The 24,344-nt window shown below is 43.3% G+C and overlaps 1 protein-coding gene across 1 annotated transcript in view; it reads left to right on the plus strand.

Annotated features, from left to right (window-relative positions):
- Nucleotides 1-24,344, plus strand: part of zmym2 (zinc finger, MYM-type 2) — a 170,926-nt gene that overhangs the window by 52,723 nt on the left and 93,859 nt on the right. Inside the window, exons 3-5 of the mRNA XM_085999145.1 lie at nucleotides 14,221-14,306; nucleotides 22,505-22,589; nucleotides 23,212-23,500. Coding sequence (XP_085855271.1) covers nucleotides 14,221-14,306; nucleotides 22,505-22,589; nucleotides 23,212-23,500 — 460 coding nt within the window. The remainder of the gene's footprint in view (nucleotides 1-14,220; nucleotides 14,307-22,504; nucleotides 22,590-23,211; nucleotides 23,501-24,344) is intronic.

A 24,344-nucleotide genomic window follows, 5' to 3' on the forward strand; every position in this document is an offset into this window, starting at 1 on the left:
CTCTGGGTTGTGCCCAGAATGTTGTTCTGTGAGGGGTGGGGAAATGCCTGGAACATTGATCATTCACAGCTGAATGAAAGGGGGGGGAACCACCCAAGATGTTCAGTAGGGCATGGGGAAGGCCTGAAATGATTATCATTGTAGTGGTAGAAGGATAGGAGGCTGTTAGGGACTCTGGGGGAATAATGAGCTACATGAGCCCATTAATGACTGAGCAGTGGAGGACAAGTTTGGAAGTCGGTGTGAATCTGATGAGAACGGGGTGGGCAGGAGAAGTTGTTGTATGTCGTACTCCATTGTGAGCAAGTGGGCAGGGGGAGTTGGCTTATACAGGGCCTAGTAGTGAGTGGAAGTGATTGGCTATGTGTGGGTTTGTGATTTTAGTGTGACTCTGCTAAGAAAGCCAGGAAGGTGGAGTGAAATTCCAGTCAATGGAGGGTTCCTGAGTGGGTCACTGGTAGAGCTACTTATTGGTCAAGGGCTGAACACTTTGGTCTGGAGGGGAAGTTGGGCTGCTTATGGCTCTGAGAAGGAGTGTTCTACCTAAGGTATTTGTGATGGCATAGAGAAAAATATTTAAAAATTTTAATTTCACAATTTCAAACTTGCCTATGCAATCATGGCTGCTGGCTAAGGCAATCTTGGGCTGCTCTGCAGTGATGCTTGGTGGTCAGAGCCTGCAACTGCATGCAGACTAAAATGGTTTTTCACTGTTAACCTATCCCCTTTGGCGGTGTGTCTATTGACACCATTGTGTCAGCCAGTGAGTTGGAGGTAGAGCAGGACTTGCAGCAAACAATTTATTTTGCAGCAAACAAAGGCTGTTTACTCAGCAAAGAGCAAAGCAAGCAAAGTCTATTTACGGAATCTATTTAAAAAGAGTCTGCAACAAACAGAGCTCATGATGAAATCTGCAGCAACTTCTCCCGATAAAAGTATGGTGATTTCTCCAGCAAAATGTACAGAGTGGAGGATATTTATGTAATACAAATTGATGTTTTTCTGCAGCAAAATGCAGTGAGTGGAGGATAGTTACGTACAAATTATGTGCACACAATCAATCCCTGTCACTTGCAGGCATGATCGACGGAGGAATTACCCAATCATCTCCATTCTGGCCGGGAATAGTGGTGTCGCTATATGCAGCCATTATTTGGCACCTATTAATTTAGCAGCTAATGTTATGTGACATAACAACACTGAAAACCCCTTTCACCATGCCATCTACACTATGACCTCTACTGCAATTAAATGTTAACACATTTATAATGAACTTTCCCATAGATGGAACCTGACGGGGTGTTTTGAATTTTATTTGAAATGGAATGCTGCAACCCACAGCATTTTTATCGTCTAATAAAATTTTGTTAAATAGCAAAACTGACAGCAATTTGGAAAGCCGAGAAGTAGAGTTGGTTGGAGCAAAGAAGTATTTTGGCAATAAAGGCCGAGGAGCTGGGGTACAGCAGACTGAGGCACTACAGGGCCACATTTGGTGGGAGGGTATCATTATAGCTTGGCAATTTCCATTATAAATTTGGACATAAGAATTTATATTGAGGAAAGTTGACACAAAACTGTGACAAAGGCATGATCACGGGAAGTTTGTAGATATAAATATGTGCAGACATTAAAATCTTACGTGTAGATCTCCTGTGGTATTTCTCACAATGAGTGAGAGGATCTGCTGTTAGTAACAGTTAGGATATTTATGCCATTTAGGGCATAACATTAGGGTCCCAGCTTTACAGTGACTAAATCAATTTAAATGCATTTGGGGGCAGTCCTGTGGTTTGATAGCACTGGAGGGTGGTCCTGGATTTTGGTAGTACCGAGGAATGGACCTGGAGTTTGGCAGAACTGGTTTGAGGGCCCTTTGATCTGGCATCACTGTGAAGGAGGAAGCTATAATGTAGGCTGACACTTCAGTGAAGTACTGAGACCGTGCTGCCATGGCCTATAAACCGATTATCTAGCTCATGAAATTGAAGGCAAGTTATTGACCTGGTTAGGAAATTGGCTGAGCGGCAGGAGACCGAGAATATGGATAATGGGCAGGTACTCTAATTGACAGGATGTGACTAGTGGTGTCCCACAAGGATCTGTGTTAGGGCCTTAACTATTCACTGTATTTATTAACGACTTGGATGATGGGATGGAAAGCCACATATCCAAGTTTGCCAATGAGACAAAAGATAGGCAGCGATGGAAGCATAAAATTACAAAAAAGATATTAATAGATTAAGCGAATGGGCAAAACTGTGGCAAATGGATTTCAATGTAGGCAAATGTGAGGTCATCCGCTTTGCACCTAAAAAGGATAGAACAGGGTATTTTCTAAATGGTGACAAGCTAGAAACAGTGGAGGTCCAAAGAATCTTGGGGGCTCCATGTACATAGATCATTAAAATGTCAAGAACAGGGACAGAAAATAATCAAAAGGGCTAATGGAATGCTGGCCTTTATACCCAGAGGACTAGAATACAAGGGGGTAGAAGTTATGCTGCAGCTATACAAAGCCCTGGTTAGACCACACCTGGAGCACTGTGAGCAGTTCTGGGCACCACACCTTAGGAAGGATATGTTGGCCTTGGAAGGAGTGCAGCGTAGGTTTACCAGAATGACACCCAGACTCCAAGGGTTAAATTACAAAGAGATTACATATTAGGGTTTATTCCCTGGAATTTAGAAAGTTAAGGGGTGATTTGATTGTAGTTTTCAAGATAGTATGGGGAACTGATGGGGTATTAAAGGATGAAAAAGTTAATTCAATGGATAAAATTTTAAATGTTATTGTGAAATATTTATTTTATTTAAACTTTTATTTTGAACATAATATTCAGTTACTGAAAAATGGTGGTTTAAAATATCTTTAGAAAGCACTAACCAATTTCTGTGGAAAAGAATACAGTAATACACTCAGTATAGAGTGAAATGTTTACATAGGCAGCTCGGAAAATGTGACAAAATGCATGACAGCATATTTTGTAGATTGGATGTGTGCAGGAGTAAGACTTTTATTCGGATACTAGTCAATCTCCCATGACATTGCACACAGGGAGTAAAGACCAAGTCTTCAGATGAAGTGAGATTAGATGACGAGGATAATTGGAACACAGCTCAGATTTTAAAGTTATACATTCTCATTTTTACTTGTATGGTTAACCAGCAAAATTTAAGGAAATTTGGGAAGCAAAGTGTAGCTGATTAGCGAATAGGAGGTTCTCTGCAGTGGAGACTGGAGAGCGAGGCACAAAACTGAGGAGCAATTGCACCACCACTGGTGGGTAGGTGTAATTATAGCATGACAAAATTGCAGAGGCAGTTTTTTTCTTTTTATCTCTCCTTCCCCCCTCCCCCTCCCCAATCTCCTATGTGCATGCACACATGTAATCGCTCTTTTTAAAAGAACAGGTAATATAAATACAGTTCGAAATAAAGCTTTTGAAATATGTTCCCCAACTTTTCTACAAACTATTTTGAATGACAACTGAGCAGAAATTGCCAGAAGCTGACAATGATACTGTTGTCTCCTGGGAAATTAGGCACAATGCATATGCTCAGACAGCACAGTCCAAATTCAGCTCAAGAATAACCGCATTGGGCAAAATGATCAAGTCCAAATCTAGGCTGTTATGAGTGGTTGAGAACATAGGAAAATGACGGACAGGAAAAGATCATGTGTACATTAACTGTTAATCCACTTACCTTCTATATGATGTGATCTCTGCCCCAGCCCAGAACCGGTCCAGCTCCCTCTTGAGGGCATGCAGAGTCAGCACACGGCATACAAGCCGGCAATGCATTCCAGAGGCTTACTACTCGGAAAAGACGAACCACCCAACATCTAGCCTATTCCTAGTTTTTTGTAATTCAAATGCATGTCCCTTTTCCTCCCCTATCTGTCAAACTGAAATAATCTATCAATAGGCACGCAATTCAGCACTTTCATTATTTTGTACACCTCCATCAGGTCGCCTCTAAGTCTATGTATGCTGCTCTCAAGCACATAGACCCAGCTCCTCTCTGAACCTTTTCCAAAGTCAAAATATCACCCAATATCATGTGATTGGGACCAAAACTGGGTGCAGTACTCCAGATGTGGTCTAACCAATGACCTGTATCATGACAGAACGGTGCCCTTTGATTTGTGCTAAATGGTTCTATTAATACAACCCACTATACTGTTTGCTTTGAGTATGGTGTCTCTGGATTGGTCGTGAACCTTCAGTGCGCTGTGCACAATAACACCTAGATCATTTTCTCTCTCGATAGCAAAATACTGCGGATGCTGGAAATCTGAAATAACAACAGAAAATGCTGGAAATTCTCAGCAGGCCAGGCAGCATCCGTGGCGAGAGAAACAGAGTTAACGTTTCAGGTCTGGGACCCTTCATCATGATGAATGAAGATGAAGGGTCCCAGACCTGAAACGTTAACTCTGTTTCTCCACGGATGCTGCCTGGCCTGCTGAGTATTTCCAGCATTTTCTGTTGTTATTTCATTTTCTCTCTCATTTGCTTTCAGTATCATTTCCTGTAAATTATGAATATTCTGTGTGTGTCCTACCTACATGCATGACATTGCATTGATCTAACTGCCATTTGCCATTGTTTGGCCCATTCCCCTAGTACATAAGAATTAGGAGCAGGAGTAGGCCATACGGCCCCTCAAGCCTGCTCCGCCATTCAATAAGATCGTGGCTTCGACCTCAACTCCATTTTCCTGCCCTATCCCCTAATTCCTCTGGATTTAATCCAGCTATCTCAGCCTTGAATATACTCAACTTTGGGGCAAAGAATTCCAAAAATTCACAACCCTCTGAGTGAAGAAATTCCTCCCCATCTCAGTCTTAAAAGGCCAGCCCCTTATTCTGAGGCTATGCCCCCTAGTTCTAGACTCTCCAGCCAGGGGAAACAATCTCTCCGCATCTACCCTGTCAATTGCCCTCAGAATGTTTCAATGAGATCACCTCTCATTCTTCTAAACTCCAGAGAGTATAGGCCCATTCTACACAATCTCTCATCATAGGACAGCCCTCTCATCCCAGGAATCAATTTAGTGAACGTTCGTTGCACCGTCTCTAAGGCAAGTATATCCTTCCTTAAATAAGGAGACTAAAACTGTGCACCGTACTCCAGGTGTGGTCTCACCAGAGCCCTGTACAATTGTAGCAAGACTTCCTCTTGTACTCCAACCCTCTAGCAATAAAGGCCAACATGCCATTTGCCTTCCTAACTGCTTGCCGTACCTGCATGCTCACTCTCTGTGTTTCTTGTACTAGGACACCTAAATCTCTCTGAACACCAACATTTAAGTTTCTCACTATTTAAAAAATATTCTGTTTTTCTATTCTTCCTGCCAAAGTGAATAACCTCACATTTCCCCACATTATACTCCATCTCCATATTACTCCTTATTGCCCACTCACTTAACCTGTCTATATCCCTTTGCAGGCGCTTTGTGTCTTCCTCACACCTTACTTTTCCGCCTAGCTTTGAATCGTCAGAAAACATGGATACATTGCACTCTGTCCCTTCATCTAAGTCATTCATATAGATTGTGAATAGCTGAGGCCCAAACACTGATCCTTGTGGCATCCCACTAGTTACAGCCTGCCAATCTGAAAATGACCCGTTTATCCCTAATCTGTTAACCAATCCTTTATCCATGCCAATACCTTACCCCCAACTCCATGTGCCCATATCTTGCTTAACAACCTTTTATGTGGCACCTTATCGAATGCCTTTTGCAAATCCAAATATACTACATCCACTGGTTCCATTTTATCTACCCTGCTAGTTACATCCTCAAAAAAAACTCTCATAAATTTATCAAACACTATCTACCTTTCATAAACCCCTGTTGACTCTGCCTAATCATATTATGATTTTATAAGTACCCTGTTACCACTTCCTTAATAATGGCATCTAAATCCTATTGCAAAAGATTGTCTCCACTACTGTTTCAACCCTTTCACAAATCTTAGTATCATCTGAACTTACTGACCACACCCCCAACACCACTGTCCAGATCATTAGTGAGTAGTGAGCTTAACACCAACCCTGGGTGACACCACTAATAGCGTGCCTCCAGGCTGATTTACAACTGTTGACTACAACTTTTGGGGGAATTTGAGCCAATTCCTAATCCAGCGTATCAAATTCCCACTGATACCACAAGATTCTATCTTGTGAGTAACTTAGTGTGAGGTACCTTATTAAAAGCTTTCTGAAAAACCAGGTGGACAATTGGCCGGATTTTACTCTCTGGTGAAGGAACGCCCTCGCTGACCACTGACCACAGATTATTCACGGACTTGTTGGTGGAGATTTTCACTAATCCGTGCCCTTTCCAGCGCAGCGCTCTCTACAGGTGATCTGCGGCGTCTGAACAGGGAAAGCAACAGCCATGCTCTTCAACCAATCAGATTGAAGTTTCCACATGTAGAGTCCAAAGCAGAAAGTATAAATTATATTTTAAGTGACTTGGAGAAAACAAAATAAAGATTGGGTAATACAGATGGGATTTAGGGAGAGAGATAGAAGAGATAAATAGAAAAAGTTTTAAAAAAAAGTTATTTTAATTTTTACTTCTGCAACATTAATTTTCTTCTGAGGGACTGAGACGCCACATTTGTAAAATTCAATTTTCAGGGCCGGAGAGGTTGTTCAGCAATAATTATCACTTATTACGCTGTTTAAAAACTCATTCACTCCTAAATGCACCAGCCCTAACCTTTTCAGCCGTTTTTAGTGCAGAACTAGTGGGCAAGTACCCCAAGTTCACGCCATTAAAGTGATTTCAGTGCCAAGTCTATCAGCGAGGACTGCAACAGCGCACCCTGTGGAGGAGCAGGGTATCTTTGACAGCAACTTCGGGATTTCTGCGTTTAACTGCGCATGTGCGCACGCTGAAGTTGCTGTCAGATTTACCCTGTAATAATTGCGAGCGCTGATCGCCTCGCCATTATTACAGCAAAATCTGGGCCAATGTCAACCGAATTACCCTCATCAACTATCCAGGGACAGGAAATGAACACTGACCTAAATCCCACCAGTTGTTCTGTCACCCGACCTGTATCACATAGGTTGTGTGATAGAACAACTTATGGGACTTGATGGAATATGTGAAGTTGTATATATTTTACATTTTTTGTCAATTTTTTACCATTATAAATTCACATGTCAACATTTAGAGATATTTGGGCATAATGAATTTTGTCCAAATTAACTCCTCATGTAATTAAAGTTTTCAAATGTGAAAAATAGTGATTCATTTCCATCTTCACTTCTATATTAAATATTTGCAGAATATTTCTATCTACATATTTGATGAGATTTGACACTTTGAATTTAAAAATTATGAAATTAGATGGGTGGTATACAAGATGATTGTATAAAACTAATTTGATATGACACAGTAATTGATGCATATTTAGAAAACCATAGACCTGTGGAAAAGTTGGATTAGTCTGAAAGTACAATTTCGGAATTATTCCTTTGTAATATCCAGTGTCCCTGATTTTAATTTTTGAAATAAGGTCATTTTATTATGTGTTTTATTTTAACATTTTTGCTATTTATACTGTGAATTTGAGTAACTCCGCTGAAAGTTATGATATGATTTCTATTAAAAACAACCTTGGACACCAAAAAACTGCATTAGTAAAATTTATTTCTGTTTAGGAAGCTCAAATCAAAAGTTTCTATATATTAAGAATCTTGACTGTGCCGTGCTGTTTCTGTACATGTTAACCGTACCTCCTGTGCCATGATTTTATAATGGAAAACTTGTATGTCAACATGCCACAATTTAAAAACTGTAGCTCAGCATATCAAGATTTCGCTGTAATGGTTTGTTGATGAACCAATAAATGACTCAAATTGCTTCTTGAAGAAGTTTTGTCTGCCATTTTTCTCAGTAACTGAAATTTTCCATGTCCAAAATAAAGTTTTAAACTAAAAGCTTCAGAAATATTACGTATTTCACAATACAGTAGAATGATTACATTTTTTCATTGAATTGTCTCTTTTTATTTCAAGGCCTCGGACTGTCTCACAAGACGGACTTCAGCTAAATATTTTTACCTCCCAAGATTATAAAAATAAGAACCACTAATAGTGGGAAAGCCGTGGTTGTGTATCTTAGGGTGCAAAAGGTGGGGAGGCTAATATGGTGGGGGGTTCGATCGTGATGGTTGCAAAGGGGTCTTGGGCAGTTTGGGTCCTATTTTTCTGGTCCTTACAAGAATGCTAGATCCTGCTCCTGCTAGATCCCAGCAACCTCCACTCTAATGCTTGAAAATCCCCTTTGGTCCTGATGGTTCCTGGGACTCACCTTCTTTTGACAGCCCCCTCAGTGTTCACAAGTCCCTAGACTGTATTCCCACTGCTTCCTGACTGCAGGATTAGCCTCCACCCGCCCTGTCCATTTTTAAAATTTTCTTCTTGGGATGTGGGTGACATTAGAAAAGCCACATTTTTATTGCCAAACTTTAATTTTCTTCTGAGAAGGCGTTTGTGGGACGCCACCTTGAACCACTGTAATCCTTGTGATGGTACTATTGCAATGTTGTTAAGTAGGAAAATTTAGGATCTTAACCTAGGGATGGTAAAGGAATGGCAGTATAAATTCAGGTCAGGGTGGTGTGTGACTTAGAGGGAAACTTGGAGGTGATGATCCCATAACATTGCTGCTCATGTCCTTCTTTGTGACAGAGGCCATGGGGCTGGCAGATGCTGTTGAAGTAAGCTAACTGAGTTGCTGTACTGCATTCAGTCAATAGTGCATACTGCAGAAAAAGTGCGCATGTGGTGGATAATAATTCCAGTGGCACAAGTGGACTGCTCTGTCCTGAATCAGGTTAGGTGGCTTGAATGTTGTTGCAGCTGTGATTGGTGAGTATTCCATCATGCTCATGGTTTGAGCCATGTAGATGCCAGAGAGGATTTGCACACCTGAGTACCCAGCTCTTGGAGCCACGTTGTTGATTATGGCTATTCCAGTTAAGCTACTGATCAATGGAGACTGCTAGATACTGATGATGAGGGACTCTGATGATGGTGGTGCTGATGAAGGTCAAGAAGATGCAATTGGATCTTGTTGGAGATGATCATTATCTTTCAGTTAGGTGGCATGAATGTTACCTGTCACTTTTCAGCCCAAGCCTTGATGTTCTCCAGGCTGACACAGGCTGCTTCATTATCATAGGAGTTGTGAATGGGGCTGAACACTGGAATCGTCAGTGAACTGTTCTACTCCTGACCTTACGATGGAGGGAAGGTCGTTGTTGAAGCAGCTGAAGGTGATTGGGCTGAGGACGCTATCCTGAGGACCTCTGGCAGTGATGTCCTGAAGCTGCAATAATTAGCCTTCAATGACCACAACCATTTTCCTTCATGTAGGTATAACTCCAGGTACCTCAGTTTTGCTAGGGCTCCTTGGTGCCATACTTGATCGAATGCTGTCTTGATGTTGAGGGGAGCTACTGTCATCTCTCTTCTGACATTCAGCTGTTGTGTCCATGTCTGGATCAAGATTGTGACAAGGCCTGGAGCTGAGTGTTTCTAGTAGAATCCAAACTGAGCGTCAGCAAACAGGTTATTGGTGAGTAGGTGTCACTTGATGGCATAGTTGCTGCCTCCTTCCATCACTTTGATGACTGGGGTGAGGCTGGTTGTCCGGGTTAGATTTGTCCTTTTTATGGATAGGGCATGTTTGATCAAATTTCCATGTTGTCGGGTAGATGCCAGTGGCATAGCTGGCCTGAAATAGCTTAGCTAGGGGGGCAACTAGTTCTGGTGTGCAGGCCTTAAGCACTGCAGCTAGGATGTTCTCAGTTGCCTGATGGTCTGCTGTTATTTTCAACTAGATGTGGAAGGCTACAGAGTTTCACTCATCCATCTGCAGCCTGCTGCATTTTGTGTGCAGCATGCAGGTTGTTGTAGGTGGTGCTTCATTCTAAGGTATGCCTGGTGCTGCTCCTGGCATGCTTTTCTGCGCCTCACATTGCACCAAGGCAGGTCTTTTTTTAAACTTGATTTTCGCAAGGCCAGCATTTATTACCCCTCTCTAGTTTACCTGAGAAGGTGGTGTTGGGCCTTCCTGAACTGCTGCATTAGTGATTTGAGACAACCGAGTGGCTTGCAGAGGGCAGTTGAGAGTCAACCACGTTGATGTGGGCCACATTAGTGTGGGACTGGAGTCACATATAGGACAAAATGGGGTAAGCATGCAAGGTTTCCTTTCCTAAAAGGACATTAATGAACAAGTTGGATTTTTACAACAATCTGACTGCATCATGGTCACTTTTACTATTGTCCACTTTATATTTTCTGATTTTTTTAAAAACTGAATTCAAATTCTCAAACTGCCATAGTGGGATTTGAACTCATTCTCTGAATTATTAATCCAGTAACAAAACCACTACACTGCAGTACCTGGTCGCCTGACTTGATGAAGATGGAGGAGCAAGGGACGTGTCAGGCTGAGGTTACAGCTTGTGGTGTGGACAGTTCTGCTGGTGGTTTGGAGCACGTCATGGATACCTGGTTTTGGGCTGCTAGATCTGTCCTTGGCCTGTCCCATTTAGCATAGCCATAGTGCCACACTATATGATGGTAGGTGTCCTTACTGTGAAGATAAGACTTTGTCTTCACAAAGACTGGCAGAATGGATAGCTAGCTGGCTGCAAGACAGAGAGTAGGGGTAAAGGGTAGCTATTCAGAGTGGCAGAAGGTGAGAAGTGGAGTCTCACAAGGATCAGTGCTGGGACCACTTGTTCACAATTTATATTAACAATTTAGACTTTGGAAGCAAAAACACTATTTCTAAATTTACGGATGACACCAAATTGGGAGGGATACAGCACTGAGGAGGATTGCAACAACTTGGAAGACGACATTAATAAACTTGAAGAATGGGCATATAATTGGCAAATGAATTTCAACATAGATAAGTGTGAGGCATTAAATTTTGGTAAGAAAAATGAGGTCACATATTGGAATATAAGAATCTAAATGGGATAGAAGAGCAAAGGAATCTGGGAGTACAAATACACAAATCATTAAAAGTTGCAATGTTGGTCATTAAGGCCATAATAAAAGCAAACCAAGCACTAGGGTTTATTTCTAGAAGGATAGAATTGAAAAGTAGAACAGTTATGCTAAACTTCTATTGAATCTTGGTTAGACCTTATTTGGAATACTGTGTACAGTTCTGGTCGCCATATTATAAAAAGGATGTAGAGGCACTGGCGAGGGTGCAAAAAAGATTTACAAGGATGATACCAGAACTGCGAGCTTATACCGCTCAGGAAAGGATGAACAGGCTGGGTCTCTTTTTTCTCTTGAAAAGAGAAGGCTGAGGGGTGACCTAATAGAGGCCTTTAAAATTATGAAAGGTTTTGATAGGGTAGACACAGGGAGTGCTTCCACTTGAAGAGCAAAACTAGAGGCCATCAATATAAGCTAGTCACCAAGAAATCAAATGGGGAATTCAGAAGGAACTTCTTTACCCAGAGAGTGGTGAGAATGTGCACCTCGCTACCACAGGGAGTGGTTGAGGCGAATAGTATAGATGCATTTAAGGGGAGGGTAGATAAGCATATGAGGGAGAAGGGAATAGAGGGTTATGCTGATAGTTAGATGAGAAAGGATGGGAGGAGGCTCGAGTGGCGCATAAATGCCAGCATGGACTGGTTGGGTCGAATGGCCTGTTTCTGTGCTGTATATTCTATGTAAAGACTGCGCGGTGGCCACTCCTGTCAGTTTTATCCTGAGCAGACATGTCAGCGATAGCTGGATTGGTGAAGAGGAGGTCATGTAGATTATGCACTCATGTTGCTTCCTTCACCAAATCTAAGCCCGGATTTTGGCTAGCTCGATCAGTGGTGGTACTAGCGAGCTATTTTTGGTGGTGGACGTTGAAGTCCCCAGCAAGAATAAATTATGTGCCCTTGCTTTCTTCAGTGCTGCCTCCAAGTGGTGTTCAATATGGAAGAGTACTGATTTGTCAGTTGAGTGGTGCGATAGGTCGTAATTGGTAGGAGGCTTCCTCAGCCTTGTTTAACCTGAAGCCATGAAACTTGATGGGATGTAAAGTCGCTGTTGACTTTACAAAACCAAGCCCACCCAATTGTGTGCCACTGTGCTTCCACTTCTAATGGGTCTAATCTGCGGTGGGATAGGATATACCCAGGTATGGTGATGGATGTATCTGGGATGTTGGTTCATAGATAAGACTCTGAATGTGACTGTGTCAGACTAGCTGGGCCAGATGTTAGTGAGGAGCACTTTGCAGGGTTGGCTGGGCCGGGATGATGAACATATATACGACCATACGATAAAGAAGGACTGGTAAAGACCAGCTGGCCCATCAAGCCTGCCCCACCCTGACATGTTGCAACCTACGTACACCATTAAACCCCGCAGTCGCACTCTCCTGTGAGAGACAAAAGCAGGGGGAAAAGACTTTAAGCTAATACAGGGAGAAAAACACCTGGGAAATTCCTCTCTGACCTCCACAGGCAATAAAGTAAGCTTGAGACCATGGTGACTGGTACCACTATCTCTATTAACACGTCTATCTTCCATTACTCAAAATGCCTTCCACCCACAGGAACTCATCAAGCTCTTTTTTGAATGTTTGCAGCAAACCCATACCCACTGAACATACTGATAACTTAATCCAGAGGTCTCTGTCAAAGGTACTTCCTATCATCTAATCTAACTCTATACTTTTATAATTTGTGCAGATGCCCCCTTGTTCTCCCCTGGCTTTCGAGCTTAAGTAACCTAGCCACATGGACAGAATCTAATCCCTTATTTGCCAGAGTCTTGTCCAGGTGCCTAGGTTGGTGCATAGGTTGTTGCCTAATAGCTGTGTCCAATATTTCTCTTATCATGTGCTGTAGGGATTGTTTACAACTGAACAGCTTTCTAGACAACTTCAGCGGACATTGAGGTGACCACATAATGTGGAATTAGACATGTAGGTCAGACTGGGTAGGGTAGGTTCCATTCCCTGAAGGATATTAGTGAACCGGTTATGTTTTTACAGACAATTCGGCAGCTTTGATGGTCACATTTCCTGGTGCTGGTGCTGGCTGAATAATTTACCATGGTGGAATTTGAACAGTCAACCTCTGGGTTGCTAGTCCAGTGCCACAAACACTAGGCTGCTGTATCCAGATCCCAGGGCCCCTCCCAGTGATTCCAGCCCTGCTCCAATATTCTCTGAACCTCCTTCTCCAGTGTTCCAAGAATACCTAGTGCTCCCAAATCCTAGGATCACCTTCAATGCCATTAAGTCAGTGCTCCATGTCCTATTACTTGGCATACCACCTCTTATTTAAAACTTCTGGCTCAGTTTGTACAGCACGACAGGAGATTTGTAGATCTCATAAAACATTAGAAACAGTAATTGCAAAGAGCTTATATACAACTATTAAATGAAAATTCATCTTGCATATGTTGCCACATGTCTCCATTTATTTCAGTAGAACCATCTGCCACTGAATCAGAATCGAGGTGTATGCCAGTACGCTGAGGAAACTCATTTTGATTTTTCTTTCGCAGTAACGTTGGTGAGCTCAGTGGTGTGAGGTACAGGAAACTTTGGTTTATCTGGAGGTTATATGTCCGGAATACTCGATCTAACGGCAAAAATCAGGAGCTGTTTTCTATGTTTTTTTAGTTCTCGTTGCTTTTTTTTCCCCAGTCAAGCACTGCAAGGTCTGTAGCTATAGCAAAAGCTTCAGCTACAGACGCTTGCAGCTGCAGCCGATTGTTTTGAAGCTGTTGCTAAGCAACAGGGTTTGTTGACTCACACAGAGCTTCTCAGTTCTGTATGTTTAAACATTAACTCTGGTATGTCCGGCACTTTTGATGTTACGGCACCAGCTCGGTCCCGTCAGAAAGTTTCCTGTATATCAGTATATTTGTGTTGCCTCATGATTGGATTATTGTCCTGTCCCATGGACATAGAACATTTATGATATTGAGTGTTTGTTATGATGTCAAGTCCACTCAGGAAAAATATTATCAATAGCCAAGTGGCTCTATTTGTACAGTTCACATCTTTTTATGTTTAGTGCTGTAGACGGCTCCTCCACAACTACTTTAAACAAATCTCCAGTGATGTTCCTCTGTGCTGCTGCAGATTAGCTTTTTTGAGAGTTGGAATACATTTCTTGATCTTTACATTGGCGTTTTCCAGGTAACATGCAAAATAGTTCACCCAAGACTACTGTCCGAACTCACGAAATGGCCGAAGATTCTGAAAGAAAAAAGAGCAATCTTAAGGTATTTTTAAGCTGTGCTTTTTGGATTTGCAATACATGTAAAAAAAAAATTGAATTGTACCTTTTTAATATTTGATTACAGTTTTAATTCTTTCTTCCATTTGGATCACTGTAAAGCAATTTTATCAGATTTTAACCAGCTATTGCAAGTACTTTTACCCTTAATCGATTGCTTGGTTTCAATGAAAGTGTGCATGCTTTGAAAATCATGTTTGCCGTTGACGCATCTTTAATAAATGAGGTCATATATTCTCTCATGCTCATATTGTAAAAATATATCCGTAAGTTTAACCTACATATCATGTCAAACATACTAATTTGTGACCTCTTCAAAATCTTCTTGCAGTGAAATAGATTGGTACACCAGCAAGAGTGGTAGTATCTGGGTTTCTACCCATAATTATCCACATGGAGCGTTCACAATCTCAACCCCGCTATCCAGTTCAAATTTAAGACCACATTCTGGCCTACTTGTTCATAACTCCTACTGACTTTCAGAAGGCTTTCGATAAGGTCTCGCATAAGAGATTAGCGTGTAAAGTTAAGGCACATGGGATTGGGGGCAAGGTACTGACTTGGATAGAGAACTGGTTGGCAGACAGAAAGCAAAGAGTTGGAATAAACGGGTCTTTTTCCAAGTGGCAGGCAGTGACTAGTGGGGTACCGCAGGGATCGGTCCTTGGACCCCAGCTATTCACTATATATTAATGATCTAGACAAGGGAACTAGATGTAATATCTCCAAATTTGCAGACGACACAAAGCTGGGTGGACGTGTGTGCTGTGAGGAGGATGCCGAGAAACTCCAGGATGATTTGGACAGGTTGGGTGATTGGGCAGAAGCATGGCAGATGCAATATAACGTAGATAAATGTGAGGTTATCCACTTTGGTAGCAAAAACAGGAAGGCAGATTATTATCTGAATGGCAATAGATTAGGAGAAGGGGAAGTGCAACGAGACCTGGGTGTCCTTGTGCACCAGTCGCTGAAGGTAAGCATGCAGGTGCAGCAGGCGGTTAAGAAGGCAAATGGTATGTTGGCCTTCGTAGCGAGAGGGTTTGAGTACAGGAACAAGGATGTCTTGCTGCAGTTGTACAGGGCCTTGGTGAGACCACATCTGGAGTATTGTGTGCAGTTTTGGTCACCTTATCTGAGGAAGGATGTTTTTGCCATGGAAGGAGTTCAGCGAAGATTCACCAGGCTGATACCTGGGATAGCAGGAATGACGTATGAGGAGAGATTGGATCGATTGGGCTTGTACTCGCTGGAGTTTAGAAGAATGGGAGGGGATCTCATCGAAACTTATAAAATTCTAACAGGACTAGACAGACTAGATGCTGGAAGGATGTTCCCGATGGTCGGGGAGTCCAGAACCAGGGGTCACAGTCTAAGGAGAAGGGGTAGGCCATTTAGGACAGAAATGAGGAGGAATTTCTTCACCCAGACAGTGGTGAACCTGTGGAATTCTCTACCACAGAAGGCAGTAGAGGCCAATTCATTAAATGGCCCAGAACTTGGTGTCGGGGGCTTGCCGCGCGTGCAAGCCCCCGATGTGCACTTACCCGGCGTGCCGACATCTGAAACCTGGCCCGCAGTGGATTTCCTGTCAGTGGCCCGGTTCTGATGTCGGCGCGCTGTGCTAACCTGACCCAGCGGCGTAGTTAGTGCGATGTGCCGGCTGGGATCAGGTGAGCACTGTTCAGCCAATCAGGGGAGGGGAAACTTCATTCATAAGTTTGAGAGTAAGAACTGTCAAACTCATGAGAAGTACTGCACCCCAAAACACTACTTAAACTTTAAATAAAATTTAAAAAAACATCCCAATCATTAAATTAAGTATAAATAAGTTTAAAAAAATAATTTAAACAATTTTTTTTGAAAAAAATAAATTTTTAATAAAAAGGGTCTAAAACTAAACTTACCTTATTGTAGATTCTTTAAAATAATAAACCTGTGGGGGGAAAAAAATTCTAAATTGCACTAAAACACCACTTACCTGTAAAAATAAATACTTACGTGTGCTTTTTACAAGCATAAAGACCGGAGGCCTTTACACATGCGCAAATCCCCCAAAACAGGAAATCCAAGACGCACGCGCTGCCCCCTACAGCGCACGCGCAAGCCGCTTCACCTCTTGGGTTAGAGGAGAGGAAATGCCGGTTTTCAGCGCATGCGCTGTGCATGCTGAAAACCGGCATTTCCTCCGGCCAGACGCGAGAGTACCCCTTCCGTACTCACGTGTTTGGGGAGGAATTACTGCCCCAATATATTCAAGAAGGAGTTGGATATATTTCTTAAGGCTAAAGGGATCCAGGGGTATGGGGAGAAAGCAGGGACCGGGTACTGAATTTGGATGATCAGCCATGATCGGATTGAATGGCAGAGCAGGCTCGAGGGGCTGAATGGCCTACTCCTGCTCCTATCTTCTATGTTTCTATGATGTTGCAGAATGGTTGAGAAAAAGGTTTGAGAATAGATTGTTTGTGCTTTTGGTAAAAGACTGGTACAGGAAACACTCGTTCTAGCGGCACCTAATTATCTGGAATTCTCTAATAACCGGCAAAATTCAGGAGTAGGTTTTGAGGCTTCTGTATACTGTATATTTGTGGCTGTGTAACCGGGGTTCTCGTACCTTTTGCCATGTAACCATGGCTTCTGCACCTCTAGTTGTGTAACCGGGTCCCCTGCACCTATGGCCGTGTAACCGGGGCTCCAGCACTTGTGGCCGTGTGATCGGGGCTCCAGCACTTGTGGCTGTGTGATCGGGGCTCCAGCACTTGTGGCCGTGTGACCGGGGCTCCAGCACTTGTGGCCGTGTGATCGGGGCTCCAGCACTTGTGGCCGTGTAACCGGGGCTCCAGCACTTGTGGCCGTGTGATCGGGGCTCCAGCACTTGTGGCCGTGTAACCGGGGCTCCAGCACTTGTGGCCGTGTGACCGGGGCTCCAGCACTTGTGGCCGTGTGATCGGGGCTCCAGCACTTGTGGCCGTGTGATCGGGGCTCCTGTACCTGTGGCCGTGTGATCGGGGCTCCTGTACCTGTGGCCGTGTGATCGGGGCTCCTGTACCTGTGGCCGTGTGATCGGGGCTCCTGTACCTGTGGCCGTGTGATCGGGGCTCCTGTACCTGTGGCCGTGTGATCGGGGCTCCTGTACCTGTGGCCGTGTGATCGGGGCTCCTGTACCTGTGACCGTGATATCGGGGCTCCTGTGGCTGTGTGACCGGGGCTCCAGCACTTATGGCCGTGTGATTGGGGCTCCTGTACCTGTGACCATGTAACCGGGGCTCCAGCACTTGTGGCCATGTGATCGGGGCTCCTGTACCTGTGGCCGTGTGATCGGGGCTCCTGTACCTGTGGCCGTGTGATCGGGGCTCCTGTGGCTGTGTGATCGGGGCTCCAGCACTTGTGGCCATGTGATCGGGGCTCCTGTACCTGTGGCCCTGTGATCGGGGCTCCTGTACCTGTGACCATGTAACCGGGGCTCCAGCACTTGTGGCCGTGTGATCGGGCTCCTGTACCTGTGGCCATGTGATCGGGGCTCCTGTACCTGTGGCCCTGTGATCGGGGCTCCTGTACCTGTGGCCCTGTGATCGGGGCTCCTGTACCTGTGGCCGTGTGATCGGGGCTCCTGTGGCTGTGTGACCGGGGCTCCAGCACTTGTGGCCGTGTGATCGGGGCTCCTGTGGCTGTGTGACCGGGGCTCCAGCACTTGTGGCCATGTGATCGGGGCTCCTGTACCTATGACCATGTAACCGGGGCTCCAGCACTTGTGGCCATGTGATCGGGGCTCCAGCACTTGTGGCCATGTGATCGGGGCTCCTGTACCTGTGGCCGTGTGATCGGGGCTCCTGTACCTGTGGCCATGTGATCGGGGCTCCTGTACCTGTGACCATGTGATCGGGGCTCCAGCACTTGTGGCCATGTGATCGGGGCTCCTGTACCTGTGGCCCTGTGATCGGGGCTCCTGTACCTGTGGCCGTGTGATCGGGGCTCCTGTACCTGTGACCATGTAACCGGGGCTCCAGCACTTGTGGCCATGTGATCGGGGCTCCTGTACCTGTGGCCCTGTGATCGGGGCTCCTGTACCTGTGGCCGTGTGATCGGGGCTCCTGTACCTGTGACCATGTAACCGGGGCTCCAGCACTTGTGGCCATGTGATCGGGGCTCCAGCACTTGTGGCCATGTGATCGGGGCTCCTGTACCTGTGGCCCTGTGATCGGGGCTCCTGTACCTGTGGCCGTGTGATCGGGGCTCCTGTGGCCGTGTGATCGGGGCTCCTGTACCTGTGACCATGTAACCGGGGCTCCAGCACTTGTGGCCCTGTGATCGGGGCTCCTGTACCTGTGGCCCTGTGATCGGGGCTCCTGTACCTGTGGCCGTGTGATCGGGGCTCCTGTGGCTGTGTGACTGGGGCTCCAGCACTTGTGGCCGTGTGATCGGGGCTCCTGTACCTGTGGCCGTGTGATCGGGGCTCCTGTACCTGTGACCATGTAACCGGGGCTCCAGCACTTGTGGCCATGTGATCGGGGCTCCTGTACCTGTGGCCCTGTGATAGGGGCTCCTGTACCTGTGACCGGGGCTCCAGCACTTGTGGCTGTGTAACGGGGCTCTCGTACCATGGGCCATTGTCACTCCATGTACCTTCTTCTGGTCTGAGGTCGGCCGATATATAAATTGCCTCGGTAGGGATACCTTTCCGTTATCCGGAATTTTTAATCAACCGGCACCATCCTGGTCCCGTAGGTGCCGGATACGAAAGAGGTTACTGTATATGGAAGAGGCTATGAATAGGAACAGGCAAATAGTTTTCAGGTAAATACGAATAGGAGGACATGGGATAATTGGACCAGGATGCACAGATATAATTTAGGACCAATTTTAAAGTCGTATATATACTACCCTTTTTACATACTTTATTTCGCATGTTACAGCACAGAAACAGGCCATTCGGCCCAACAGGTCTATTCCAGTGTTTATGCTCCATACGAGCCTCCTCCCACCTTACCTCAAATCGCCCTATCAACATATTTTATATTCTTTTCTCCCTCATGTACTTAACTAGTTTCCCATTAAATGTGTCTATGCTATTCGTCCCAACCATATAGGTATATTAGGCATATAAACAAATAGTCACAAATTGCATACTAAAAAATAAAAGGATAAACATTTGGAATACAAAAATAAGTCATCATTGAGCATCACCAAGTATGCATGTTGCATTGGAACAATGGTTTTAGCATGATATACTAATTTATTGAGTTAAGTTAGTAACCATGCCTAAAGTTTCCATGGTAATTAAATTTTTGTCAGTATCTAACAAATGGCATTCATAACTTTAGTTTAATTTATTCCAAATACGGTTTCCTTTTTATAAAAAAGTTAATTTTGATACTATTGATTTGTGAAATATGTGTGCCAAAGATGCATAATTATTGAATACAGTGATGAAATTTTGTTGAATTTGGTTTTGTTATTTATAGTTAAATAACAAAGCATATTACATTTTGGGAAGCAGAGGAGGTGAGTTGCTTGGAGCATAGGCAGTCTAAAATAATTTACATTCCATTCTGAGGGCGAAGTGCAATAAAAAAAATGTGCAATGTTGACATTGATTTGTTGTACTTTGATTCTTGTGTACCTATACATATGGCCATTTCCTACATAAGGCTTACCTTTGCCTTAATCTACATTGGTGCTGCTTCCTTCCAATGGGTTGGGCTGCTGCTGGATGGTACATGGTGCCAGCTGTGCAGTTACACTGGGCCTGAAGTTTCAGGAATATCCAGAGTTAGGGCCACAAGTATGGTTCACATAAATTAATAATGTACTGTATCTTGTTGCATTTTCTGTGTCAGCCGTTTTGATTCAGCACACTGAAAGAGCCACTGACTGTTCATACACTACAAAGACAAACATAGAAACATAGAAGATAGGAGCAGGAGTAGGCCATTCGGCCCCTTGAGCCTGCTCCGCCATTCAATGCGATCATGGCTGATCATCCAAATTCAGTACCCTGTCCCTGCTTTCTCCCCATACCCCTTTAGCCTTAAGAAATATATCCAACTCCTTCTTGAATATATGTAATGAATTGGCCTCAACTGCCTTCTGTGATACAGAATTCCACAGGTTCACCACTCTGGGTGAAGAAATTCCTCCTCATCTCAGTCCTAAATGGCTTACCCCTTATCCTTAGACTGTGACCCCTGGTTCTGGACTCCTCCGCCATCAGGAACATCCTTCCTGCTTCTAGTCTGTCTAGTCCTGTTAGAATTTTATAAGTTTCAATGAGATCCTCTCTCATTCTTCTAAACTCTAGCGAATATAAGCCTAATCGACCCAATCTCTCTTCATACGTCATTCCTGCCATCCCAGGTATCAGTCTGGTGAATCTTCGCTGCACTCCCTCCATGGCAAGAACATCCTTCCTCAGATAAGGCGACCAAAATTGCACACAATACTCAAGGTGTGGTCTCACCAAGGCCCTGTAAAACTGCAACAAGACATCCTTGCTCCTGCACTCGAATCCTCTCGCTATGAAGGCCAACATACCATTTGCCTTCTTAACCACCTGCTGCACCTGCATGCATACCTTCAGCGACTGGTGCACAAGGACACCCAGGTCTCGTTGCACTTCCCCTTTTCCCAATCTATTGCCGTTCAGATAATAATCTGCCTTCCTGTTTTTGCCACCGAAGTGGATAACCTCACATTTATCCACATTATACTGCATCTGCCCAATCATCCAACCTGTCCAAATCATACTGGAGTTTCTCTGCATCCTCCTCACAGCACACACGCCCACCCAGCTTTGTGTCATTTGCAAACTTGGAGATATTACATCTAGTTCCCTCGTCTAGATCATTAATATTTATTGTGAATAACTGGGGCCCTAGCACCGATCCCTGCGGTATCCCACTAGTCACTGCCTGCCACTCGGAAAAAGACCCGTTTATTCCAACTCTTTGCTTCCTGTCTGCCAACCAGTTCTATATCCAAGTCAGTACCTTACCCCCAATCCCATGTGCTTTAACTTTGCACGCTAATCTCTTATGCGGGATCTTATCGAAAGCCTTCTGCAAGTCCAAATACACCACATCCATTGGTTCTCTCTTATCTATTCTACCAGTTACATCCTCAAAAAATTCCAGTAGATTAGTCGAGCATGATTTACCTTTTGTAAATCCATGTTGACTTTGTCCAATCCTGTCACTGTTTTCCAAATGCTCTTCTATTACATCTTTTATAATGGACTCTAGCATTTTCCCCACTACCGATGTCAGGCTTACCGGTCTATAATTCTCCGTTTTCTCTCTACCACCTTTTTTAAATAGTGCGGTTACATTAGCTACCCTCCAATCCATGGGGACTGTTCCAGAGTCTATAGAATTTTGGAAGATGACCAGCAATGCATCTACTATTTCTAAGATTAGCAAATAGGTGAGCTCAGGAAATGATCAGTGAAAAATCCAATTTTAAGTCCTAAATTCAAATGGGAAAGAATAGGTTGCAAGCTGAAAGATTGAATAAAGTGAACTAAATAACTGAAAATGACACACAGGATAAACCCAAAATTTTAAATCGCAACTTAGCTGAAGATAACCCAAAATGGTGATTGGAGGTTCTGAATGTTTTCTGAATTGCTGACTATATTCACAGATAAGGCACAAAATCACCAAGAAATCAGATTATCTAATTACAACATGACATGTTTACACAGGCGAAACGCATAATAACTGTGGACATAGGAAATGATGATGGTGGACGAAGATTGACGCAATAAGTGTGACAAAAATGTGGTGGCAAGTAGTGCAGACAGCAAGTGTGTGCACTATGCAGACGCAAGATTCTTATGATGTAGTTAGATTTTCAATAAATTTTGCACAGGATATTCTCTCTTCATTCTGCTAATCTTTGATGCTAAGTTAGCTGTTAAACGTTATCTTCACAGTGTCAGTCTTGGGTCAGTGGTAGCAACTTTGGGAGTTTTATGATCCTTGGGTCATCAAACAGATTGCTGAACACACTCATTCAAGAGTCAGAATGTTGAAATTGTTTATGTGAAAGTGCATAATTCTAGTACAATTTTTTTTTAAATTCTACTGGTTACCTTGCCTTTGCCCACTCCACCCCCAGTTTACAGACTACACAAACTTGTCAAACTTCAGAGAGTTTGTTTTAAAGTACAAATGCCTTTTTTAGGTAAACAATGGAACCGGTGAAGATATGACCATGAATGACATAAGAATCAGTGAAGTGTATGGATCTTCCAGCCATCCTGTAAATGGTGAATAAAACTGAATTACTGTAGTTAATATTTTATTAGTTCAAAATATTTGCAATCATTCATTATACAGTGGCCAATGGGGTAATTTTTTTTGGAATGGTGTGATTTCAGATTTTTTTTACTATAACTAAGGAGTTCAGTTTGTTGCAAGAAAACTTTGCTACCTACATTTTTTTGTAATTCCTGAATGCAGAAGTATTTGCTTTTTGGATTTGCACAGTTTATGATAAAAGTTTAGAGTACATTTTTACTTGGAAAATATTAAGCACTGTATTGAAAAATATATATAGGATAGGAGCAAATATAGCAGGAAATGAGCTGCCAAACATCTATGTGAAGGGTTGATTTTAAATAAATTGAATTGTAACACTCTGTTAATTTAAGTGTTTCAGAGGTTGATAAATATTTCTGAAATTGTATTCATACAGTTTATGTTAAATATGTTTGGTTAGTTAGTTTTTCAATAAATGAGCTCCTGATGCTATTTTTTCCATTTAAAATGCAAAATAGTAACTGATTTGAAAAACAATTTTGATGAATTGCTAAATTTTGTATTTTTAAATGCAAGTGTAAAATGTAATGTAGTTCTAACTATTGTCAAATATGAATATTTTATTTCAAGATTCGTGGCTATCACAGTCATCTTCATTCCCCACAAATCGTAAACTGAATGTTTCAGATTCTGTTGTGCCTATGGCGCCTCTTTCAAAACCAGTCTTCCAGTCCTCTGGACTTCAGCAACAAGCTAAGCCATCTGTGAAAGTCATTTGTGCTCACTGCAAAAAGCCATTGCAGAAAGGTCAAACCGCATACCAGAGAAAAGGCTCATCTTACCTCTTCTGCTCTACTACTTGCTTATCATCATTTTCTCATAAACCAGCCCCAAAGAAACTGTGTACTACGTGCAAAAAGTAAGAAACTATCTTTTGTGTTACATGTATTAAAAGCTGTCATCCTCTAGAATTGATGTTTTGGAAGCAGTTGTGCAAATTTACTTGCAGCATACAATTTTGATTCACGATATGTTGCAAATTGTGACCAGAGTACCAAACATAATGGCCCAGAATTTGCTGGAGCGGGGCATCTCACGGCATGCCCCGTTAGTTAGACTTTTTCCCTCACCCTTCAGCTCAAAAAAATTTGTGCTGGAAGTATGAATTGATATGGGGCAGTGGGGCATCTGGGACCCTGGTGAACAACGGGACCAACAGTCCATCTCCTTAAACAATGACTTTCATGGGTTGTGAAAGAAACAGAGGAAGGACAGTGAAGGAAATGGGGTGAATTAGAGTCAAATTGGATATAGAAAGAGAAATAAAGAGGAAAAGAAAGATTGGATTGAGAGAGAAGAAAAGAGACAAAGGAAAAGCAAGCAAAAAAAATGTAAATCTCTCTGAACAAGTTACTACCTGCAGAATGAGACTCCGCAGTTTCACTTGTTCCCTTTCTGGGCCAGAGAGGTTGAGTGGCATTGCAGGAGCATAAACCTCCTCACTAAAAAGGTACTTGCGCTGTTGACTTTCTGCGGCGAGTTTAATTGGCACTTAATGTGCAAATGCAGCAGTTTCTTGAAACTCAGTGAGGTTAAGTCGAGCTACTGTTTTCGTGGCGCACATCAACAACAATTTATTTATATTTATATAACGCCTTTAACGTAATAAAACATCCCAAGGTGCTTCACAGAAGTGTTATCCACAAAAAAATCAACCAGTAACTTGTGGCGATTTGCAATTCATAAGGTATCCCTTCCTTGTC

This window comes from Somniosus microcephalus, chromosome 10 (assembly GCF_052327205.1).
Source record: "Somniosus microcephalus isolate GS21.2 chromosome 10, FLI_Smic_1.0, whole genome shotgun sequence".
NCBI lineage: Eukaryota > Metazoa > Chordata > Chondrichthyes > Squaliformes > Somniosidae > Somniosus > Somniosus microcephalus.